The sequence below is a fragment of the Scyliorhinus canicula genome, chromosome 25, assembly GCF_902713615.1.
Source record: "Scyliorhinus canicula chromosome 25, sScyCan1.1, whole genome shotgun sequence".
Classification (NCBI taxonomy): Eukaryota; Metazoa; Chordata; class Chondrichthyes; order Carcharhiniformes; family Scyliorhinidae; genus Scyliorhinus; species Scyliorhinus canicula.
Window position 1 is genome coordinate 9,654,592 of NC_052170.1, and position 23,505 is coordinate 9,678,096.

At 52.3% G+C, this 23,505-nt stretch overlaps 1 protein-coding gene across 2 annotated transcripts; it reads left to right on the plus strand.

Moving 5' to 3' along the window:
- The first annotated feature begins 234 nt into the window (after positions 1 to 234).
- Positions 235 to 23,159, plus strand: LOC119957120 (UV excision repair protein RAD23 homolog A-like). 2 transcript variants are annotated; one of them, XM_038784837.1, is made up of 9 exons: positions 235 to 378; positions 9,800 to 9,958; positions 10,606 to 10,748; positions 12,536 to 12,693; positions 14,075 to 14,202; positions 16,405 to 16,489; positions 17,780 to 17,910; positions 19,150 to 19,305; positions 22,190 to 23,159. In XM_038784837.1, the coding sequence occupies exons 2-9, from the start codon at positions 9,947 to 9,949 to the stop codon at positions 22,301 to 22,303; spliced, it is 927 nt and encodes a 308-aa protein (XP_038640765.1). In that variant the 5' UTR covers positions 235 to 378; positions 9,800 to 9,946; the 3' UTR covers positions 22,304 to 23,159. The 2 variants fall into 2 exon arrangements, with proteins under 2 accessions (XP_038640765.1, XP_038640764.1); XM_038784836.1 differs by lacking the exon at positions 235 to 378 and adding an exon at positions 3,797 to 4,049.
- Positions 23,160 to 23,505: the final 346 nt, after the last annotated feature.

Consider the following 23,505-nt stretch of genomic DNA (forward strand, 5'->3'; position numbering starts at 1 on the left):
TACAATTTGAGCCATTTTTCCAAGGCCCCTCGGAACGCCGCTGTCGTCGTTTGTTAAAGGAAGAACCGCTCTAGGCCCGAGGTGCTGGACGGGGGTGACTGTCGCGTTGTCAGTCCAAGTACTGGTCGTTTTCAGTCTCACGGGGGCCTGGCACATTGCGTACCCTCCAAAATGGAACAGGGCCTCAAAAGGCAGGTGGGGGAAGCGATAAACCTGTGGGCAAACAAACAAATACAGCCGATAACTAGAGTTAATATTGCTGAAGCCCTATTGCACAACTAAAAGAATTGCAGTTTACCGACCGTGAGCTGATTCTGCTCCTGCCTGTCGCGCCAATGATTATCGGAACCTTTGAAGAGGAGTTATGCAGAAGCTAAGGTTGGTAGTTGATTAAGAATGATCATTTCGGTCGTTGTGCTAGTTTACGCTGACCGACATTTCTTTCGGTGGGCACTGCATATTTATTGCGTACAATATCTTCGTTTGGAAAACTGAGACATGGAAACAACAAAACGCCCCTGGTATAAGAGTGGCTGTCAACTCAGCTCGGTTTAATATTTTGACAGGTCATAAAAATAAAAAGCATCTTCAAATTAATTTGCAGGATTTGCCACTCCCAGCCCCTAATAATAATAATAATCTTTATTGGTGTCACAAGTAGACTGACATTAATACTGCAGTGCTCAAAGTTTGGATTCCGATAGCAAAATTGGCCAGTTGGATTGGCAGATTTTCCTAATAGCTCAAGTCCCGAATGCTGCTGCTTCTGAAATCTTCCCTCTTTTAATGAGTGGCTGTCATGATCTATTAGTAATAATAATCTTCATTATTGTCACAAGTAGGCTTGCATTAACACTGCAATGAAGTTACTGTGAAAGTCCCCTAGTCGCCACACTCCGGCGCCTGTTCAGGTACACAGAATTCAGAATGTCCAATTCACCTAACAAGCACGTCTTTCGGGACTTGTGGGAGGAAACCGGAGCACCCGTAGGAAACCCACGCAGACATGGGGAGAACGTGCAGACTCCGCACAGACAGGGACCCAAGCCGGGAATTGAACCTGGGACTCTGGCGCTGTGAAGCAACGGTGCTAACTGACACATAGAACAGTACAGCACAGAACAGGCCCTTCGGCCCTCAATGTTGTGCCGAGCCATCATCACCCTACTTAAACCCACGTATCCACCCTATACCCGTTACCCAACAATCCCCCCATTAACCTTACACTACAGGCAATTTAGCATAGCCAATCCACCTAACCCGCACATCTTTAGACTGGACACCAAAGACACCTTTTTCACTTTTTAATCCTATTTACAGCAACAAATAATTAACAATAACAACAAATGCGATGGCAATCCCCTAGCCAACAATCCCCTCATCACGCCCACCCTCAAACAGCTCCCAATATTTTGAATACAAAACCCCAATGAAAATGAATCATCATTAATTTATACATTCCAAGCCCCCCCCCCCACAACTACCCCCCCCCCCTCCACTAATGTTCGATGTCATCCAATGTGTGAAAATGCATGATGAACAAGGCCCATGAGTTGTAGATCTCTTCCATCCTCCCCCTCAACTTGAACTTTATTTTCTCGAGTGTTAGAAACTCCAGCAGGTCCCCTTCGCTAGGCCGAAGCACAGGGCAGAGGAGCAAGAAATTGCGCTCGGGGACCGGAGAATCATTGGCATTCGCGCATGTGTGGTCGACGCGGCGCCGGTTGGGGGGCCATTGAAAGAGGCTCTCGCAGCGATTCTCCGCCGACAACTGGCCGAGTTCCTGCCGGCGTGGTTCACTCATGGTTCCACCCAGTGGCAGCTCGGAGTGGCAGCTGCGGACACAGTCCGTGGCCGCCCTGGTGGGGTGGGGGGGAATCCGTCACCATGGGGGGGGAGGGGTTCCTCTAGGATGTCTAGGCTTGCGATCGGGGGCCACCGATCGGCGGGCCCTCGTGATCCTGGGGGGGGGGGGGGGCGGTTTGGGGCCTATATTGTCGGGGCCGGTCTGCGGTGTCGGTCGGCCATGTTGCAGGGGCCGCCGCCACAGGTGGCCGCCGCCGCGCGTATGCGCGAACCCACAGCCAGAACTGCAGGGCCCGGAGCTGTGAGGAGCACTCCGGGGCCCTGTTAGCCCCCTTCAAGATGGAGAATCACTCTGGACTTTCGGCTGCCTCACGCCTTGGATTCGGGCCTGCCGCCTCGACTGCCTCGTGCCAGACTCCGTCCCCGCTGCTCCAATTGCCGCGCACTCCGGGCTCGACACCTCCGCTCTGGCTGCCCGTGGGGTTTTTCACTGGTTTTGAGCCACTTTAGTTTGGCACCCGTCCCTTGAGCCCTAAAGACCGAAAAGATCAGAGAAAAAAACGCCCGGAAATACTCCCCCCCCCCCCCCCCCCCCCAAATGTCAACAAAAAATCCGAAGGCGGGAACCTCCCCTTCATGCAGCCGCTCCACTCACGAATGCCACCGGTAGTCAACCTGAATTTTCCATTGATAAAGATTCAGTGGAATCAGCCCCGACCTAATTGCGCTTGAATTGCATTATAGTTTGTTATTAAATGATTTAGGATGTTCTGCAATTTTTTTGTAGTCACTTACGGGTTGTGGACATTTCTGGCAGGGCCAGTATTTGTTTATCAGCTTGGACAGGGTCAGTATATCCCATTCCCAAAGAAAAATTGCTTGGAGATGCTATTTGGCGTTTTAAAAATTCATTTGTAGGATTAGGGTGTGGCTGGCAGTGCCAGTGTATATTACCCATCCTGGAGAGTATATTACCCATCCTGGGGCGGGGGTGGGACCTGTAAGTGGGGGTGGGAAGGTTGTGTTCCCATGTGTCTGCTGCTCTTGGCCCTCTAGATGGAAGCGGTTGTGGGGTTGTGACCTGCTAACTTGGCAGCACAGTCAGACACACAACTGGGGACCATCAGAGAGATGGGGGAGAGCTTGCGTCACTTGTATGGCACCGACTTGCACCTTGAGACACAGAGATGGATTAATAAAGCTCAGTGACCATCTGAATGTTTACTATGAAAACTGATTGTGTCCATTTATAAAAATGATTTGATTTGATTTATTGTCACATGTACCGAGATAGAGTGAAAAGTATTGTTCTGCGTACAGTCCAGATTGTTCCATACATGAAAAAACATAGGACATACATAAATACATAATATAAATACAAAGGCAATGGGTGAAGCATATGGATTATACGACTATTCAGGAAAATGATGTGTGATGAGATCAGTCAGTAAGAGGGTCGTTTAGGAGTCCGGGAACAGTGGGGGAGCTGTTTTTGAATCGGTTAGTCCGTGCTCTCATACTTTGGAAGAGGTTGCAAGAGGGAATAACCCGGGTGAGAGGGGTCTTTGATTATGCTGCCCGCTTTCCCAAGGCAGTGGGAGGTGTAGACAGAGTCAATGGACGGGAGGTGGGTTCGCGTGATGGACTGGGCTGTGATCAAGACTCTGTAGTATCTTACTGCCTTGGCCAAGCAGTTGCCAGACCAAGCTGTGATGCATGCTTTCTATGGTGCACCTGTCAGAATTGGTAAGAGTCAGTGTGGACGTGCTGACTGGAAAATATACACAACTGTACATGAAATATAAATGCTTTTTCCCCCTCTAATTTATTTTGTCCGTTCTCAAAATCATAAGTAGGTCAATTTTTTAAAGGTGTGGGAAAGATAAGACATTCCTGTAGCAGTGGTGTGTATGTATGGGACAAGTCAATGTGACTGGCAGCACTTCCTGGTCAAACGCGTGACATCATCGGGCCGAGCGCGTGACGCACCCGGTCACCATGACGACGCTGCCGACCTTCCGTCAAGATGGCGACAGTCTGAGGCCGCCCGGGGCCTGGTGGAAATTTCCAGCACACTGAGCGCGGAGGCGGCGGCCCGGCGCGGCCGGCCGGCGGAGGGAGACTGCTTTTCTACCCCCCTCTCTCCGAGGGGGGGAGGCTGAGGCGCGGCCGCCACCATGTTCATCACCGTGAAAACGCTGCAGCAGCAAACCTTCAAAATCGAGATCGACGCCGAGCTGACGGTGAGGCAGGAATTACCCCCCCTCCCCATACTCCCCTCCCCCATACCCCCCCTCCCCCATACCCCCCTCCCCGTACCCCCCTCCCCCGTACCCTCTCTCCCCCCCTCCCCGTACCCCCTCTCCCCCCTCCCCGTACCCCCTCTCCCCCCCCCCCGTACCCCCTCTCCCCGTACCCCCTCCCCCCCCCCTCCCCGTACCCCCTCTCCCCCCTCCCCGTACCCCCTCTCCCCCCTCCCCGTACCCCCTCTCCCCCTCCCCGTAACCCCCTCTCCCCCCTCCCCGTACCCCCTCATCCCCCTCCCCGTACCCCCCTCTCCCCCCTCCCCGTACCCCCTCTCCCCCTCCCCGTACCCCCTCTCCCCCCTCCCCGTACCCCCTCTCCCCCCTCCCCGTAACCCCTCTCCCCCCTCCCCGTACCCCCTCTCCCCCCTCCCCGTACCCCCTCTCCCCCCTCCCTACCCCCTCTCCCCCCTCCCCGTACCCCCTCTCCCCCCTCCCCGTACCCCTCTCCCCCCTCCCCGCCCCCTCTCCCCCTCTCCCCGTACCCCCTCTCCCCTCTCCCCGTACCCCCTCTCCCGTACCCCTCTCCCCGACCCCCTCTCCCCTACCCCGTACCCCCTCTTCCCCGTACCCCCCTCTCCCCGTACCCCCTCTCCCGTACCCCCTCTCCCCGTACCCCCCCCCCCCTACCCCCCCTCCCCCGTACCCCCCCTCCCCCGTAACCCCCCCCTCCCCCTACCCCCCTCCCCCGTACCCCCCTCCCCCGTACCCCCCCTCCCCCGTACCCCCCCTCCCCCGTACCCCCCCTCCCCCGTACCCCCCTTCCCCGTACCCCCCTCCCCCGTACCCCCCCCCCGTACCCCCCTCCCCCGTACCCCCCCTCCCCCGTACCCCCCCTCCCCCGTACCCCCCCCCCCCCGTACCCCCCCTCCCCCTACCCCCCCTCCCCCGTACCCCCCCTCCCCCCGTACCCCCCCCCCCCGTACCCTCCCTCCCCCGTACCCCCCCCGTACCCCCACCCCCCGTACCCCCCTCCCCGTACCCCCCCCTCCCCCGTACCCCCCTCCCCGTATCCCCCCTCCCCGTACCCCCCCTCCCCCGTACCCCCCTCCCCGTACCCCCCCTCCCCCCTACCCCCCTCCCCCGTCCCCCACCCCCCCTCCCCCCGACCCCCCCTCCCCCTACCCCCCCCTCCCCCGTACCCCCTCCCCCGTACCCCCCCTCCCCGTACCCCCCTCCCCCGTACCCCCTCCCCCGTACCCCCCCTCCCCTACCCCCCTCCCCGACCCCCCTCCCCCGTCCCCCCTCCCCGTACCCCCCTCCCCCGTACCCCCCTCCCCCCCCGTACCCCCCTCCCCCGTACCCCCCTCCCCCGTACCCCCCTCCCCCGTACCCCCCCTCCCCCGTACCCCCCTCCCCCTACCCCTCCCCCGTACCCCCCTCCCCCGTACCCCCCCTCCCTGTGCCCACCTCCCCGTGCCCCCCTCCCCTGTGCCCCGTGCCCCCACCCCTGTGCCCCCCACCCCTGTGCCCCCCACCCCTGTGCCCCCCCCCCCGTGCCCCCCCCCCCGTGCGCCCCCCCCTCCCCCGTACCCCCCTCCCCCGTACCCCCCTCCCCCGTACCCCCCCCCTGTGCCCACCTCCCGTACCCCCCCTCCCTACCCCCTCCCCCGTACCCCCCCCCCGTACCCCCCCCCCCCGTACCCCCCCTCCCCCGTACCCCCCCCCCCCTCCCCCGTACCCCCTCCCTGTGCCCCCCCTCCCCCGTGCCCCCCTCCCCGTGCCCCCCTCCCCTGTGCCCCGTGCCCCCCACCCCTGTGCCCCCCACCCCTGTTCCCCCCACCCCTGTGCCCCCCACCCCTGTGCCCCCACCCCTGTGCCCCCCACCCTGTGCCCCCCACCCCTGTGCCCCCCACCCCTGTGCCCCCCACCCCTGTGCCCCCCACCCCCGTGCGCCCCCCCTCCCCCCGTGCGCCCCCCTCCCCCGTGCGCCCCCCCTCCCCCGTGCGCCCCCCTCCCCCGTGCGCCCCCCTCCCCCGTGCGCCCCCTCCCCCGTGCGCCCCCCTCCCCCGTGCGCCCCCCTCCCCCGTGCGCCCCCCGTGTGCCCCCCTCCCCCGTGCGCCCCCCCTCCCCCGTGCGCCCCCCTCCCCCGTGCGCCCCCCCTCCCCCGTGCGCCCCCCCTCCCCCGTGGCGCCCCCCCTCCCCGTGCGCCCCCCCTCCCCCGTCGCCCGCCCCTCCCCCGTGCGCCCCCCCTCCCCCGTGCGCCCCCCCTCCCCCGTGCGCCCCCCCCTCCCCCGTGCGCCCCCCCTCCCCCGTGCACCCCCCCTCCCCCGTGCACCCCCCCTCCCCCGTGCACCCCCCACCCGAGCCTTCTCTCCTCCCCCCCCCCCCCCCCCCCCCCCCCGTACGCCCCCCACCCGAGCCCTCTCGCCCCACAGTCGACCAGACCCCTGAGGGTAGCACTGCTGGCTCACAGCGCTAGGGACCCGGGGTTCCTCCGAGTGCTCTGGTTTCCTCCCACGCTCCAATGATGTGCAGGTGAAGTGGATTGCTCGTGCTAAATCGCCCTTTGGTGTCCAACAGTTAGATGGGGTTGCGGGGGAATGGGTCTCTTTTGGGTCCTCTTAGATAGGATCAGTGCAGACTTTAAAAAAAATAAATTTAGAATATCCAGTTCATTTTTTCCAATTAAGAGGCAATTTAACGTGGCCAGTCCGCCTAACCTGCACATCTTTGGGTTGTGGGGGTGAAACTCACGCAGACACGGGGAGAATGTGCAAACTCTACACGGATAGTGACCCAGGGCCAGGAATCGAACCCGGGTCCTCAGCGCCGTAGTCAGCAATGCTAACCACTGTGCCACCGTGCCGCCCATGGAGCGGTGCTCGTTGATTATCAGGTGAAAAACTGGGTTTTGGAGCTGCTCTGCCTGCATTTAACAATGAGGACGGTCTTAGTTTGACGTTTATCAGTTTTCTGTGCTTCTCTGCAGTCTGACTTTAGCTTTGTACATTCCATTAAGTATCCTTGTGAAGGGCAGTACAGTGGCCTAGTGGGTTAGCACTGTGGCCTCACGGCGCTGAGGTCCCAGGTTCGATCCCGGCTCCGGGGCACAGTCCGTGTGGAGTTTGCACATTCTCCCCGTGTCTGCGTGGTTTTCGCCCCCATAGCCCCAAAGCTGTGCAGGTTAGGTAGATTGGCAACGCTAAATTGCCCCTTAATTGGAAAAAAATCAATTGGACATTCTAAATTTTTTAACAAAAGTATCCTTGTGAATACTGAGAACTCTAAAACTTGGTGATTGCTAATCTGAAAGTGGGTCGGGTTTGATAGTGCCCTCCATATCACGCAAATGAAAACTATACTTTGGTCGATTTCTCAGTAATGGGAATAGGTAAGTCCACGGCACCAACAACGGCAATTTTCGATTTCTTAAACGGGCCTTTCTGGGGCCATGAAGTGAGATCGTCAATTTAGTGCCATCGTGGCCTAAATGCAGAGACCTCATTTTTCTTTCACAAGTGAAGTTAGACAGCCAATGTCTTCACCTCAGCCGTTTGGTCTGAACCCAGCTCTCGGGATTGTTACACTCCCTGCACCACACACCTCACTCTGCTGTCAGATTATTAGAATCATAGTGTAACTACGGTGCAGAAGAAGGCTATTCAGCCCATCAGGTCTGCACCAACCCTCTGAAAGGGCATCCTATCTAGGACCACACCCCCTCCCTATCCCTTTAACCTCACCCACTTGTTGGACACTAAGGACATTTTAGCACTGCCAGTCCACCAAACCTGCACATCTTTGGACTGTGGGAGGAAACTGGAGCACCCGGAAGAAATTCACACAGACACGGGGAGAAGGTGTAAACTCCACAGTCAGTCACCTGAGATTGGAATCGAAACCGGGTCCCTGGCACAGTGAGGCAGCAGTGCTAACCACTGTGCCGCTCATTAGAATTATCTGAAGTGATGAATTGCTGATCTTTGTCGTGCCAATACCTGGAGGGTCTGTAATTTGGGAGGATTGATTACTGGGTGTGCCCGAGGGTCAATAATTTAATAAACTGCAGGAGAATTGATTCCAGCTTGTGCGCTGACATTAATTTGTGGGAATATTAATTTGCTGCAGGGGCAGTGGGTTATAACGGGCAGAAACTTTAATGTTTGCCCACTAATAATGACAAATAATCTGCAGAGGTATTCCCTTCAATGGGAGTAATTACTGTAAATCTGCAGTATATGAGTGTTGATGCTTGATTCATGGCAGCACTTAACTCCACTCGGCATGAAACACAATCTACTGTTGGCGCCTTAACCTGTGTCACACGGCGGCAGATATTTAATGTTTTAGTGCTGCTGCTGCCATTAGTGTGACTCAGCAGTGGCCCTCTGTCCCCTGAACCAGAGCCGTTGTGGACTCGGGGACTTGACCAGATAATCAAAGTTGACACTTTGATGCAGTACTGAGCTAACCTTGCTCTGGAGAACTGTTATCAATGTGAAACATTCAATCCAGGCCCTATCTGCCTTTTGCGGATGCAAAAGATCTGCGACAATTGTTCATAGAAGACTCTGGGCTTTCTTCAGAAGTTTGGCCAACGCTACGTCGTTGGGGATTACCGGTCCGTTCCCTCCGCTGAGCCTCGCTTTGCAGAGCCTCGCTGTGCATGTTTGCCTTCAGCACAACAGTGATCAATTCATCGGCTGCAAGCTTTGGGAGTGTTAATACCTCGGGGTATCTTCAAGGATGCGTTTTGGATATCCTTCCCTGCTTTGTTTCCACGGATCTGCAGGGGTATTCATATCTTGCACGTGTCTGCTGTAATATTGCTTGTGTTGTATCATCAGTTCTGATATCCTGTGTTAATGTTGCTTTAGTCACCTTAAACAATGTTACATGACAATGGGGTGGCACCGTGGCGCAGTGGTTAACACTGCTGCCTCGCGGTGCCAAGTACCCCGGGTTCGATCCCGGACCCGGGTCACTGTCCGTGTGGAGTTTGCACATTCTCCCGTGTCTGCGTGGGTCTCACCCCCCCACAAGCCTAAAAGATATGCAGGGTAGGTGGATTAGCCATGCTAAATTGCCCCTTCATTGGAGAAAAAGAAGAATTGGGTACTCTAAATTTATTAAAAACAAAAGAAAAATGGTCCGTAACAATCTATTTTGAAAAATGTATTCCTTAAATTAGAAATTGTACAGTTACCAGAACAACACTTTGAATACCCTGATTGTTGGCACTAAATGTAATTAAAATTATATTTTAGATTATTTGTAATATTTTGGCCAGCTGTATTTTCTCCCTTACTGTCTTAAAACCTGTTCTGCTCCAGTTCTAGTGGCAGGGACAACCCTGGTCTGCTTGCCAATGAATTTGCAGTCAGCACAGGAAATCCAGAAGTGGGTTTTTCTTTTGCTTCCTTAGCCCATTGGCATAGAAGCCGTTTATAGATATCCCAACTGTTTCCCTGTCTGGCACCAGCTAACTGGGTAGAGACCAGGATTTGAAGCCGGGGACCTTTATGTGGATCACATTACTCGGTGCTTAAAACCTAGTAAGTCGGAAGGGAAATGCCAGAAGCGCATTTTCTTAAATGGAAATGACTATCGGACGGACATGGAGGAGGTGTAAATACAAAGTGTAAGGTCGTAAACCTTGACTGGGAGGGTCACTGTTCTGGTTATTCTCGATGCTAGCTCATCTGTGTCTGACTTTATTACTGTCTTTACAAAATGTTATTTGACAGGTGCAAGCGCTGAAAGAATCTATTGAAGCAGAAAAGGGCACTGGTTTCCCTGTTGCTGGTCAGAAGCTCATATATGCTGGGAAGATTCTAAGCAACGAGGTACAGCTCAAGGAATACAAGATCGACGAGAAGAATTTTGTTGTTGTCATGGTGACAAAGGTGTGTCATATTTTTGGGGGTTTCTAGCAGTGGAGCCCTTTTATTTTTAAACCAGAGTAGTTGCAGGAGAGAGGTGTTTTAGTTACAAGGTTAGGTTGGAGAATCTGGGGCTTGTAATCCTGGGATCAAAGGAAATTGAGGGAAGGTTTAATGGCAGTGGACAAGATTATGACAAGTTCAGATAAGGTAGATACAGAAAAACTGTGGTTAACTGACGGTGCAAGGCTAAATTGCACAAATTTAAGGTTTTGGGTAAGAGATGCAGGACATTGCAAGGAAGAGCTATTTCTTGCAGTGGGTTGCAACAACCTCAAACTTGTCACCCACATGAGCAAAGGCGGTGAATGATTTGGCAAGGAAATTTTTTGAAAAGCGTTTTATCTATACTCTTTGTATTGTCAATGTGCAGATGGTTAGAGTTTGGGAGTGGGAGGCTGAAGAGTTTAATCTCAGCAGGATTTGCATCGAGTCCCTCCCCCCAATTTTCACCACCCTCGTTGTGGACCCGTTCATCTAATTTCAGTACATGTTACAGGCAAACAATGCATTCTTTGTGCGTTATAACAAGACACCTAACTGCTAATTAACTCAACGGCTTTGGGCAAAGACTTGATTAAGTATGCAACTTTTTCTTTTAAAACCCACAGCCCAAAACCACTCCCATAGACACGGGATCGGGTTCTACAGTTGGGTCATCCTCCACACAGTCGCAGCTCGAAGGAGAAGAGAAACAGAATACAGATGATGGAAGCCAGGCCCAGACTATTACCAGCTCTGTTTCAATATCCAGGTAAAAGATGCCAAAATAAGATCAAGCCAGCCACTCTCCGATTCCCTTGAAGTGAAAGGAGAAGTGCTGTAACATGTTTCTTTCCCCCACCCGAGGTGTGGAAAAGACTCTTTGGCTTGAAAATGTGTGCTTTACAGGTTTGCTGTTAAGTGTCGGGAGGGGCGGCACGGTGGCGCAGTGGTTAGCCTCACGGCACCGAGGACCTGGGTTCGATCCTGGTCCCGGGTCACTGTCGATGTGGAGTTTGCACATTCTCCCCATGTTTGCGTGCGTTTCGCCCCACAACCCACCATGCTAAATTGCCCCTAAATTGGAAAAAATGTATAATTGGGTATATATTTAGTTTTTTAAAAGTATCTCCAGGGGAAGCTCCGCTTGGTCAGTTCGTCATTTCACTCCCATGTGCATATGCTGAGCAGTGTAAACTGTATCAGCAACTTGCATTTACATAGCACCATAGACACCGAGACTCCCAGAAAGTAGGCGATGGTCAAATGAGGATAAAATAAACGTCATCTCCGATTTGTTTAAAATGAGGAAAGTGAGGTGAAGGGGTATAGGGAGGGGATTTCAACGCTTGAGACCCAGTCGACTGAAGGCATGGCCACTACTGGAAGAGCAATTATAATTGGAAATGCACAAGAGGCCATAATGCGAGGAGCGCAGATATCTTGAAGGGTTGTGAGTTGCAGGGTATTACAGAGATAGAGAGCGACAGGGCCATGGAGGGTCTTGAAAACACGTCTAGGAGATTCCTCGGTTAAATCTACTGCAGTGACGTCTTAGTGGCTCTCAGATTGGCAGCAGTGCAGTTGGCCTCAGTGCCCCGGAAGAGGTAGACGAGCAGTAAGCCAGAATTCCAGTTTCTGAGCATTATTCCACACCCACTCCCAGAAAGTAGGCGATGGTCAAATGAGGATAAAATAAACGTCATCTCCGATGCCTTCCATGGGCGAGTAGCACTTTCGTGCTCGGATTGGATGTTGGGAATAGGCCTAGCGGGCAAGGAAATGAAGGCAGCCAGCAGCTGTGAAGCCCTGTCCTGCATCAATGAATGCTATTAGCACACTGGGCTAAATCGCTGGCTTTTAAAGCAGACCAAGGCAGGCCAGCAGCACGGTTCGATTCCCGTACCAGCCTCCCTGAACAGGCGCCGGAATGCGGCGACTAGGGGCTTTTCACAGTAACTTCATTGAAGCCTACTTGTGACAATAAGCGATTTTCATTTTCATTTTTTTCAAACGAGGACTAGAAGGGAGAGTGGGCAAATTGTCTTTGGAGTAAGTAAATCAGAGCTCTCTTCCTTTTCAGCTTGATGGCAGTCAGTTAAAACTGGCACAGTGAGCAGCCTTGATGCTGTGTCAAAGGAACCACACACGCTGCGATCTGTAGTAGGATATGAATACCCAGAAATATGTTTCATAAATGGTATCAGTGCTTCTCTGCTGTCTGACTGCGGAGGATTTCCAGAAAGTTGTCTGTTTTGATTTCGAATTCCAGTATCTGCAACACTTCACTTGAATATCAGTTCTGGGAGACCAGTGTCTGTGAACCAGCTTTCTGCATGCCCTGAACTAAATCTGGCTCCCTTACCCCCAACATCCAAGTTGTACACACAAATACCTGGCTCTCCGGTTCTGCCACCAGGGGTAGAGGTTCAGATATAGTGGTGCCAAATGCAACCAGTGGGCTTAAATCTCTTGGAATCTGGAGTCAGCATGTACCTCAGAACAATGTCATGTTACCAAATAATTGGTTCAAGATGCTTCTAAAATTTGTATTCACAGTTCGATGCCCTCTTCGGGGAGTGGTATACTCTCTGCCCCATTGTCAGTCAGTGACATGCACCCTACGCAAGTATCAATGATGGACCTAATGTCAGAAGCAGGTTTGCAGAGTGACTTGCCTGACGACTTGCCCCACGATGGTGCTAACACAACGCCAGGTCAGTCCTTTTTGTTTTGTTTCAATAAACGCAAGAGATGGGGTTAAGGAAATGAAACAGCCAAGTCTACAATTATTAAAAGCTATATTGACAACTTGTGATCTGCCATTGCCGTGAAAAGTGGTTGTGACATACATAAAGCAGCGATAGCAGAATTGTACAATGATGAACCGCAGGAGGGAACTGTAAGCATTCACACTTGTCTGATCGTCCAATGCATGGAAGGCATTTGTTTGTCGATCAATTTATTTTTTCTGCAAGGTGTCTTAGGATGTATGGAAAGCCCTGTGCATTTTTCACTACCTGTCTCTCACCTTCTGGTAACCATTCCTCTGTATGGCAACACCTCTGTTATTATTTGAGGACATTGAGCCATGCTATGGAAGTTCTGCTGGTACTTGTGTTAATTATAAGAACATAAGAACTAGGAGCAGGAGTCGGCCATCTGGCCCCTCGAGCCCGCTCCGCCATTTAATAAGATCATGGCTGATCTTTTTGTGGACTCAGCTCCACTTACCCACCGCTCATCATAACTCTTACTGTTCAAAAATCTATCTATCTTTGCCTTAAAAACATCAACGAGGTGGTCTCAACTGCTTCACTGGACAGGGAATTCCACACATTTACAACCCTTTGGGTGAAGAAGTTCCTCCTCAACTCAGTCCTAAATCTGCTCCCTATGCCCCCTAATTCTAGTTTCACCCACCAGTGGAAACAACCTCCCTGCTTCTATCTCAACTATTCCCTTCATAATTTTATATTTTTTTTATCCGATGCCTCCCCCCTCATTCTTCTAAATTCCAATGAGTATAATAATCTTTATTATTGTCACAAGTAGGCTTACATTAACACTTAAATGAAGTTACTGTGAAAATCCCCTAATCGGCACATTCCGGCGTCTGTTCGGGTACACCGAGGGAGAATTCAGAATGTCCAATTCACCTAACAAGCACATCTTGCGGGACTTGTGGGAGGAAACCGGAACACCCGGAGGAAACCCGCGCAGACATGAGGAGAACGTGGAGACTCCGCACAGTTAGTGACCCAAGCCGGGAATCGAACCTGGGACCCTGGCACTGAAGCGACAGTGCTAACCACTGTGCCACCTTATAGTTCCAGTCTCTCCTCATAAGCTAATCCTCTCAATTCCGGAATCAACTGAGTGAATTTCCCCTGCACGCACTCCAGTGCCAGTACATCCATTCTCCAGTATATCTGTTAACCTGAAGTTGACAAGAATCAATGTTGAACATTGGTCACTTTGTTCTCCTTTGTTAATGCTGGATATTGCGGAGTGTATAGAAGAATGTAATTTTGCCTTTGCCAGTATACCACAAGAGGGTGTTTATAATAATAAAATGTTTAAATTGCTCCTTTGCAGTGAGGGACGCGGCTTACGAGACCATGCTGACAGAAATTATATCGATGGGTTATGAACGTGAGCAGGTGGTGGCGGCATTAAGGGCAAGCTTCAATAACCCGCACAGGGCTGTGGAGTACCTGCTGACGGTAAGGTGTGTGTGTGGACAGGGGTGGGTGCTGTTCTCACCGCTTTCTACTTGTTTACCTGACTGTTCCTGGCAAAGTAATGGGGTGCAAGGTGGGGGTGTTTCCCTTTGTGTAAGGTTATGTAGGATATATGGCACAGCAACAGGCCATTCTGCCCATCCAATCCATGCTGCTGTTCATGCTTCGCTCGAGCCTCCTCCCATCTAAAATCTGCCAGTGTGACCCCCTATTCCCTTCTCCCTCATAAACCTGTGTAATTTCCCCTTCAGTGCACCTGTACCATTTGCTTCAGCCATTCCCTGCAGTAGCGAGATCACCACATTTTGGGTCACGAGATTTCTTCTGGAAAATAAAATGCGCCTTTAGTCTATGCAAACAAGGCTGGAGTAAGAGAGGAGAGAAAAACGGACTTGGGAATATATCGCAGTTCCTTCGCTGTCGCTGGATCAAAATCCTTGAACTCCTTCCCTGGTTCCTGGGATGGCGGGATCCGGCACGAGGAGAGGTTGAGTCGGTTAGGATTGTATTCGCTGAAGTTGAGAAGAATGAGGAGGAATCTCATAAAAACCCATAAAATTCTAACAGGACTGGACAGGGTAGATGCAGGAAGGATGTTCACGATGGTGGGGGGTGTCCAGAACCAGGGGTCACAGTCTGAGGATACGGGGTAGACCATTTAGGACAGAGATTAGGAGAAATTTCTTCATCCAGCGAGTGGTCGGCCTGTGGAATTTGTCACCACGGGTAGTTGTGGGCAAAACATTGTATGTTTTCAAGAAGCAGTTTGATAGGCAGCACAGTGGCGCAGTGGTTAGCACTGTTGCCTCATGCCGCCGAGGTCCCAGGTTCGATCCTGGCTCTGGGTCACTGTCCGTGTGGAGTTTGCACATTCTCCCTGTGTTTGCCTGGGTTTCGCCCCCACAACCCAAAGATGTGCAGGGTAGGTGGATTGGCCATGCTAAATTGCCCCTTAATTAGAAAAAATTAATTTGGTACTCTAAAAAATTTTTTTAAAGAAGAAGCAGTTAGATCTAGCACTTGGGGTAAAGGGGAATAAAGGATTTGGGAAAGCAAGGCGGGATCAAACTATTGAGATGGGTGATCAGCCAGAATCATAATGAACGGCGGAGCAGGCTTGAAGGGCCGAATGGCCTCCTCCTGTTCCTATTTTCTATGGGTTAAGGTAAGGTAAAGTCACCATACTCCCAGATGACCATAGGCTGCTTTCCCCTTTTGAGGGGGGAGAGCTGACTGATGGTGAGTTAACCTGAGGATCACCAGACCATGAGCGAGGGGCAAGGTTGAGAAGGCGGGGCCTTCATGAATAACCTCCACCATTGAACCCACGCCCTCCCTCTGCATCACAAGCCAGCTGTCTAGCCGACTGAGTTCAACCGGCCCCCAACCCGTCCATGTGGGTGTACCTACACCACGTGGACTGCAGTGGATCAAGAAGTCAGCTCACTACCACCATCTCTGGGGCAATTAGGGATGGGCAACCAATGCTGGCACAGTCAGTAAAGCCTATATCCCGTGAAGGAATAAATACCGTAAATATATAAAATGCAAAATGGCACATTCAAGCGATTTTTCTTTCGGTATGGGATAATACTAACCTTGTCCAAGTTGAAATGTCGTGCTTAATAATGAGTGTGTGCGCGGTATCTCCTGTATATACAGTGCATTTTACTACACCGTAATAACCAGTTTTTTGTACCGACCGTTGACATGTTGGTGTGCAGGTTAGCACAGTTACTTCACAGCTCCAGGGTCCCAGGTTCGAATCCCCGCTGGGTCACTGTCTGTGCGGAGTCTGCACATTCTCCACGTGTCTGCGTGGGTTTCCTCCCGGGTGCTCCGGTTTCCCCTCTCAGTCCAAAGACGTGCTGTTAGATGAATTGGCCACGCTAAATTGCCCTTGGTGTCCAAAAAGGATAGGTGGGATTACTGGGTTACGGGGGTAGGGTGGAAGTGTGGGCTTAAATGCGGTGCTCTTTCCAAGTGCTGGTGCAGATTTGATGGGCTGAATGGCCTCCTTCTGCACTGTGAATTCTATGATTCAATGGAATAATTGAAGTTGGGGGAGGGAATGATGCAGTATTTATACATCACCGTACTATCTCGCTGCTGTAAAACTTGTTATTTGACTTTGCTGACACAGCCAAGCTGAACCTCTCCTCTCCCCTCTCTCTCTGCTTACAGGGTATACCTGAAACTCCAGTGCAGGAGAGTTCAGCGTCTCAAGAGAGTCTGGAGTCTGATCCATTGACTACCCCAGAACGACCACGTAAGGAACACTCTGCGTAATTATGCTCACAAGTCAATTCTGACGAATGATCATCGGCCTGAAGCATTCGCTATTTTTCTCCCCGCAGATTCTGAGTATTTTTGATTCTCGTTTGACGAAGCTTCTGCTTGTTTATCGCGATGAAAGATTTGTGGGTTTTTGCTGCAGTTGTTGGTGATTTTAGTTTAACTGTTTCCCGCCCTATTCTTTCCTGGCACTGTCTCTGCAGTGCAGTGCAGGAGATGCTGGGGCAGGGTGCCTTAGGTGCTGCGGGCCCTCGGTATGACCAGTATTTATGCACGAGTTGAGAAGTTGGAAGATGGTGGGGTATTTGACTATTGGGCTAATTAGCTAAATCTGAAATCCGGACGTGTGGCTTCGCTGCCTGGTGATTGATGCTGGAACTGATTCTGCTTGAGCACTTGCTGTGACTTATTTACATGCTGCTGACACTCCGTCACCCCACAGCGGTGTTCATTCTGCGCTGGGACCTCGGGTTGTAAGCGTCACTGCTGAGTTGCTTCTTTTTCCCGCTGGATTGCGATCAGGAGAGGGAGCCCTGCCTTCCAGCCCCCTTCCCCGACTCAAGGGCTCCAAATTGTTTCTTCAAGCCCTTACCGCTGCCTTCTCCGCGTGCGCACTCAGTAAGGACCCAGGCTGTCAATGTAGGGCAGTTCGATTAGTCTAGCTTGAGCGTTTCACCAGGCAACTTGTTCATGTACTAGAAAGTAGGCATGCACTTGATAGGCCGAATGGCCTTGGCTTTGTGACCAGATTTCGAGCCTCCTTCAACAACGCCCTGAAGGGGCAGCACGGTGGCGCAGTGGGTTAGCCCTGTTGCCTCACGGCGCTGAGGTCCCAGGTTCGATCCCGGCTCTGGGTCACTGTCCGTGTGGAGTTTGCACATTCTCCCCGTGTTTGCGTGGGTTTCACCCCACAACCCAAAAGATGTGCAGGGTAGGTGGATTGGCCACGCTAAATTGCCCCTTAATTAGAAAAAAATTAATTGGATACACTAAATTTATTTTTTTTAAAAAAACAATGCCCTGAAAGCAATCACTAGCAGGAGGCTAACTCTGTTTTGTTGCCTTCCTTTCCTGCCTTGGGTTACCTAGCTTGTTTTTGTTTTTTGTCAGCTCCTCACAATGGTATGAGTTGGTTCATTTTAAAGGTTTGGTGCAGATGATATATTCATCATTTTGTGGCTGTTTCTCCAATGACCCTGCCCGACAGGAGCACTTTATATATAAAAGAAAAAAGATCCCCTCTCTTCCTTCCTTTTTCACCTAGCTGAGAACCCTTTGGAATTCCTCCGGGAGCTTCCCCAGTTCCAGAACATGAGGCAGGTACTCCAGCAGAATCCTTCGATGTTGCCAGCCCTGCTTCAGCAGCTGGGCAGAGAGAACCCGCAGCTACTGCAGGTAAGGGTGAAAAAGCCATCAGCTCCTTTAGCGCATTGATTGCAGCAACCTAACCTCTGAGGTGATAAAAATACTCATGGTGTAGGAAAGGTGGGAAGACTTCAAGTTAAGCTGCGGCATTAGGACAGACGTGCAACGGCTGAAGGGACAAACTGAGACAGTTCCACCTGCACAGAGTGATAAAATTGCAGAGTGGGTAGTGGGGGCAGAAACTTTGCTGTCATTTAAGAAGTTGTGACTGAGGTGGGGAGGGGTGTGTAGAGTTTTTAATCTGGCCCAACTAAGGGGAGCGGCCTTCCGGAATACATCTTGACACTGCCGTTTCTCACCTTAAAGTGAGTTCAAAAAAGAATATCTAATAAGTTTCTGCTCTGCTGTGAGGAAGTCATATTGGTGACACAGCGGTTAGCACTGCGGCCTCACAGCGCCAGGGGCCCGGGTTCGATTCCGACCTCGGCTGACTGTTGGGAAGTTTGCACATTCTCCACGCCTCTGCGTGGGTTTTGTCCGGGTGCTCCGGTTTCCTTCCACAGTCCAAAGATGTGCAGGTTGGGTGGATTGGCCATGCTAAATTGCCCCCAAGTGACCAACGGTTGGATGGAGTTGCGGGGATGGTGTGGGGGAATTGGGCCCAGGTTGGGTGCTCTTTCGAAGGATATGTTCTTGGGCGGCACGATGGCACAGTTGTTGGCAATCCTGCCTCGCATTGCCAGTGTTCGATTCCGGCCCTGGGTGGCTGTCTCTGTGGGGTTATCACTTTCTCCCTGTGTCTGCGTGGGTTTCCTCCCACAGTCCAAAGATGTGCAGGTTAGGAGGATTGACCATGTTAAATTGCCCCTCGGTATCCAAATGTTTAGGTGAGGTTAGTGGGTTACAGGCGTAGTGTGGGGGCTTGGGCCTAGATAGTGTTCTTTTCTAGGGTTAGTGCAGACTCGATGGGCCAAATGGCCTCCTTCTGTAGGGATTCTATGATTTCTAAGCGAGTGACATTAGCAGAACCTTATTTTGCCCTTCCCTCGTTGCCTTGAGGTCTTTAGGAATCAACTATTTAGCTTTGTTCCTGATCATTCACTCTAGCCTACAAATTGTCATGCTTGTTGAATTCAATTTCACAATGTGGTGGGGCAAAATTTGGGTTGTTAATTCATTTCCATAACTGACGCTGCCGTACTTGCTTGTCGATGTTTTGATGTAATAATATAAATGAGTGCCTCATCACTGACGACAACTTCCCCGCAGCAAATCAGCCAGCACCAAGAGTACTTCATCCAGATGTTAAACGAGCCGGTGGAGGATGTTGCGGAGATCGAAGGGGAGCTGGGAGCCGTTGGCGAGGACACCTCGCAGTCGAGCTACGTTCAGGTTACACCCCAAGAGAAAGAAGCCATAGAGCGGGTCAGTAATGATCACCAAAGGAACGTAGCTAAGCTAGCGGTGACCCTTTCAACGTTCCTACAAATCCGAACGCTTTGGGTTTTCATTAATTGCCTACTTAATAACATCTTTCATCCAAAGTTATCTGAAAGCAGTGTTATTTGTTATTTATTTTTCCTCCCAGACCCCATCCTAACCTTGCCCGGTATTGACACATGTACATCACTGGCATGGTGGCAGGCAGTGTTCCCGTGAACGTCCTCTCGCTGCGCTATTATAATTGGCGCACTGCTCCCTATGTGCCTGGCCCATTAATCCCCAGCACAGCACATTCCCTATTGCTCACTTAGTGAGCAGGTAAAGGAACCCTGACTGAGCGAGGGCCACTGAGGTCCATTTTAACATCCCAGATGCTCTCTGGCTGAGACGAACAACTCAACCTAGCACAGCATAGCGACCTTTTGGTGTTTTTGGTTCTGTGCTATGTGAATGATGCATTTCTTATTATCAGACTGAGAAATCCACCGGGTTGATGGGTCGTGAGAGAGACCTTCCCACTCGCAGTAATGTTTAGTCAGGGGCTGCAATTAGGGCAGCGCGGTAGCACTGTGGTTAGCACTGTCGCTTCGCACCTCCAGGGTCCCAGGTTCGATTCCCGGTTTGGGTCACTGTCTGTGCGGAGTCTGCACGTTCTCCCCTTGTCTGCGTGGGTTTCCTCCCACAGTCCAAAGATGTGCACTTTAGGTGGATTGGCCATGCTAAATTGCCTTGGTGTCCACAAAAAGTTGGGTGGGGTTGCTGGGTTGCGGGGATGGGGTGGAGGTGTGGGCTTAAGTAGGCTCTTTCGGAGGGACAGTGCAGATCCGATGGGCTGAATGGCCTCCTGCACTGTCGGGATTCTGTGGGTGAACCCGAGAGGATTATATCGTCTGACGCATGGACAACTCTGGCAGGCTGTGCAGTTTGAGCAAGTGGTTACTTACAAGAATATAAATCCTTTTCTCTATTCCTGTCCCCACGGTGCTGGGTTATTGTTGTACAAGCAGCAGGTGCCCCACAGTCTCCCTCTTCAACAACCATCTTGAGCAGCTTTGTAGCCAGACTGTTTAACTGCCCTTTCCTGACATCCCTCCACGTCACTGTGGCCGTAACATTGGATAGCAATGAGGAATGACAATCCTGCATTGCCTTTTCCTCTGTTCCTCCGTTGGGTATAGAAGGCAATCGCAGTTTCATCCCCAGCATGCCAGATGAACATCAGCTGAGTCAGCACAGAGCAGCGATCGATGGAACCTGGTTGTGAGTGTCCCAAGACAATACCTGTTATGTTGATAGCATTGAGATCTGATAGTCAGCCGATCATTACAAACTATTAGTTACTCATTCATAATTTATTTTTATCTCTTTATAATTATTAAAAATGATTGGGGGGAAGGGGAAAGATGATTGAAAGGAAACACAAACTAATATTTAAATCCAGCTTTGGGAAAATAAGGTCTTTGTTATACTTCAGCATCTAACAAGCCCTTAATTTCAAATTAAATCCCTAACTCATTAGTGTCTACTCTAAGCTTGCCTGTATGACCTGTTTTGGGGTTGCTATTCCAAGCTTTGCTGCATTTGCAATTTGCTATTTCCTTTCATTTGTATCTCGCCCTCGTTTGCGAATCCCACAATGGCTCGCACCCTTCCTAGCTCTGTAACCACCTGCAACCCTTCGATGTACCTGTGTCCCTCCAGTTCTGGTCGCCTAAGCATCCCTGGGTTCTCTCTGCCCTCTTTCTTTCTGTCTCTCTCTTTCTTTCTGTCTCTCGCTCTTTCTGTCTGGCTCGCTCTCTCTGCCTCTCTGGCTCGCTCTCTCTGCCTCTCTGGCTCGCCCTCCCTGCCTGTCTGGCTCGCTCTCCCTGCCTGTCTGGCTCGCTCTCTCTGCCTGTCTGGCTCGCTCTCTCTGCCTGTCTGGCTCGCTCTCTCTGCCTGTCTGGCTCGCTCTCTCTGCCTGTCTGGCTCGCTCTCTCTGCCTGTCTGGCTCGCTCTCTCTGCCTGTCTGGCTCGCGCTCTCTGCCTGTCTGGCTCGCGCTCTCTGCCTGTCTGGCTCGCGCTCTCTGCCTGTCTGGCTCGCGCTCTCTGCCTGTCTGGCTCGCGCTCTCTGCCTGTCTGGCTCGCTCTCTCTGCCTGTCTGGCTCGCTCTCTCTGTCTGTCTGACTCGCTCTCTCTGTCTGTCTGGCTCGCTCTCTCTGTCTGGCTCGCTCTCTCTGTCTGTCTGGCTCGCTCTCTCTGTCTGTCTGGCTCGCTCTCTCTGTCTGGCTCGCTCTCTCTGTCTGTCTCTCTCGCTCTCTCTGTCTGTCTGGCTCGCTCTCTCTGCCTGTCTGGCTCGCTCTCTCTGCCTGTCTGGCTCGCTCTCTCTGCCTGTCTGGCTCGCTCTCTCTGCCTGTCTGGCTCGCTCTCTCTGCCTGTCTGGCTCGCTCTCTCTGCCTCGCTCTCTCTGCCTCGCTCTCTCTGCCTCGCTCTCTCTGCCTCGCTCTCTCCGCCTCGCTCTCTCCGCCTCGCTCTCTCCGCCTCGCTCTCTCCGCCTCGCCCGCTCTGCGCCTCGCCCGCTCTGCGCCTCGCCCGCTCTGCGCCTCGCCCGCTCTGCGCCTCGCCCGCTCTGCGCCTCGCCCGCTCTGCGCCTCGCCCGCTCTGCGCCTCGCCCGCTCTGCGCCTCGCCCGCTCTGCGCCTCGCCCGCTCTCTCTGCCTGTCTCTCGCTCGCGCTCTCTTCAGTACCTGTCCTAATTTTCCCCTGTGTGCCTCAGTTTAAAACAAGTATCTGATGCAGTGTTGCGACTATGGTGTAACTATGTTAAAGTCTCCATATGAACGGGCATTCAGGTACTCGCTTGTCATTTGCCTTTTCCCTTTCATGCACAGCTAAAAGCCCTGGGTTTCCCGGAAGGCCTGGTCATTCAGGCCTATTTTGCTTGTGAGAAGAACGAGAATCTGGCTGCAAACTTCCTGCTGCAGCAGAACTTTGACGATGAATGAAGAACGGGGAAGGAACTGGCGACAGACCTTGGATGTCCAAAACAATCTGCTCTCCAGCACCTGAACGAACTTCAGCCGAAAAGCGCTGTCCTTCAGCTCTGTATTGGAATAACCATTAGAGACTGCACATTACGGTTCAGGGTGGGGTGGGAGGGGTGGGGCGGGGGAGCTACGAACACGACTCGTTTTAACCTGGGAGGCTACAATTGAAAGGGGGGGGGGGGGAGAGTGAGGGTTCTTCAATATTAAAGCAAGAGAACATTGCAAATATAACTTGTTTACTGGGTTTAAAGATTTGTTTTCACCGTATATAATTCGAGGTTGAACCCCCCCCACCCCCAAAAATGGGGCGCCTGGGGGGGGGGGTGAGGAGATAATGTATTCGACGGCCCGGATAGTAAAGGTGTTTCCCATTAGGTTCCCCATTAGTTTGTGAATCTGGAGCAGCACTGCACTAACAGCCTGCTTTAACAGCAGATGCTTCTCGACAGATGTGTGCAGGACCTATGGGCATTTGACTGCACCTTGTTACTAGTTTATCTTCCACGTCATTGTTTCCATGTTCACCCTTTCTTTGTGCGTCTGTGTTTAGTGGAATATCTTGCACCTGGAGCATCACGTGACACCAAGTCATTGCAACTGCGCCGTGAAGTGATTCATTTCTTGCGCAGCCACTGTGGGTCTGCGGGCCTGTGGGGTAATGTTATTTTTTTTCCCCTGTTCTCCCACTTAAGAAGAAAAGATCACGACAATGGGATAGAGCTTTTGTTTTCTTCACGGCGTCGTTATAGCTTTGTCACAATGACGAAACCTGCCGTCAAGAGTTTCCGTGTAATTAAAAGTTATTTTTAATTAATTTGAGGTTGACGTGTGTCGGTTTGTTGCCCAGATTGTGGTACGACTGTCGGGCGGTCAGGCTGCAGAGACCCAAGTTCGCTCCCTATCCTGAGAAGAGTTGGGTGATCTCCAGTGGGGTGGTTGTTAGGATGGTGCAGCTAGCCTCGGTCCCTGCCAGGCTAAGACATGGCACTCCCTTACGTCTCCGGTTACTTACAGGTGTTATTTAAACACAACACTCCTGGGCAGCCCCGGTGGCCCAGTGGTTAGCACTGCTGCCTCACGCCGCCGTAGCCCAGGCTCGATCCCGGCTCTGGGTCACTGTCCGTGTGGAGTTTGCACATTCTCCCCGTGTTTGTGTGGGT

Coding starts and splice junctions, on each gene's coding strand:
- LOC119957120 (XM_038784836.1), top strand. CDS start 3,984: ATGTTCATCACCGTGAAAACGCTGCAGCAGCAAACCTTCAAAATCGAG. Junction 9,959..10,605: donor TTGTTGTCATGGTGACAAAG/GTGTGTCATATT, acceptor TAAAACCCACAG/CCCAAAACCACTCCCATAGA. Junction 10,749..12,535: donor AGCTCTGTTTCAATATCCAG/GTAAAAGATGCC, acceptor TTGTATTCACAG/TTCGATGCCCTCTTCGGGGA.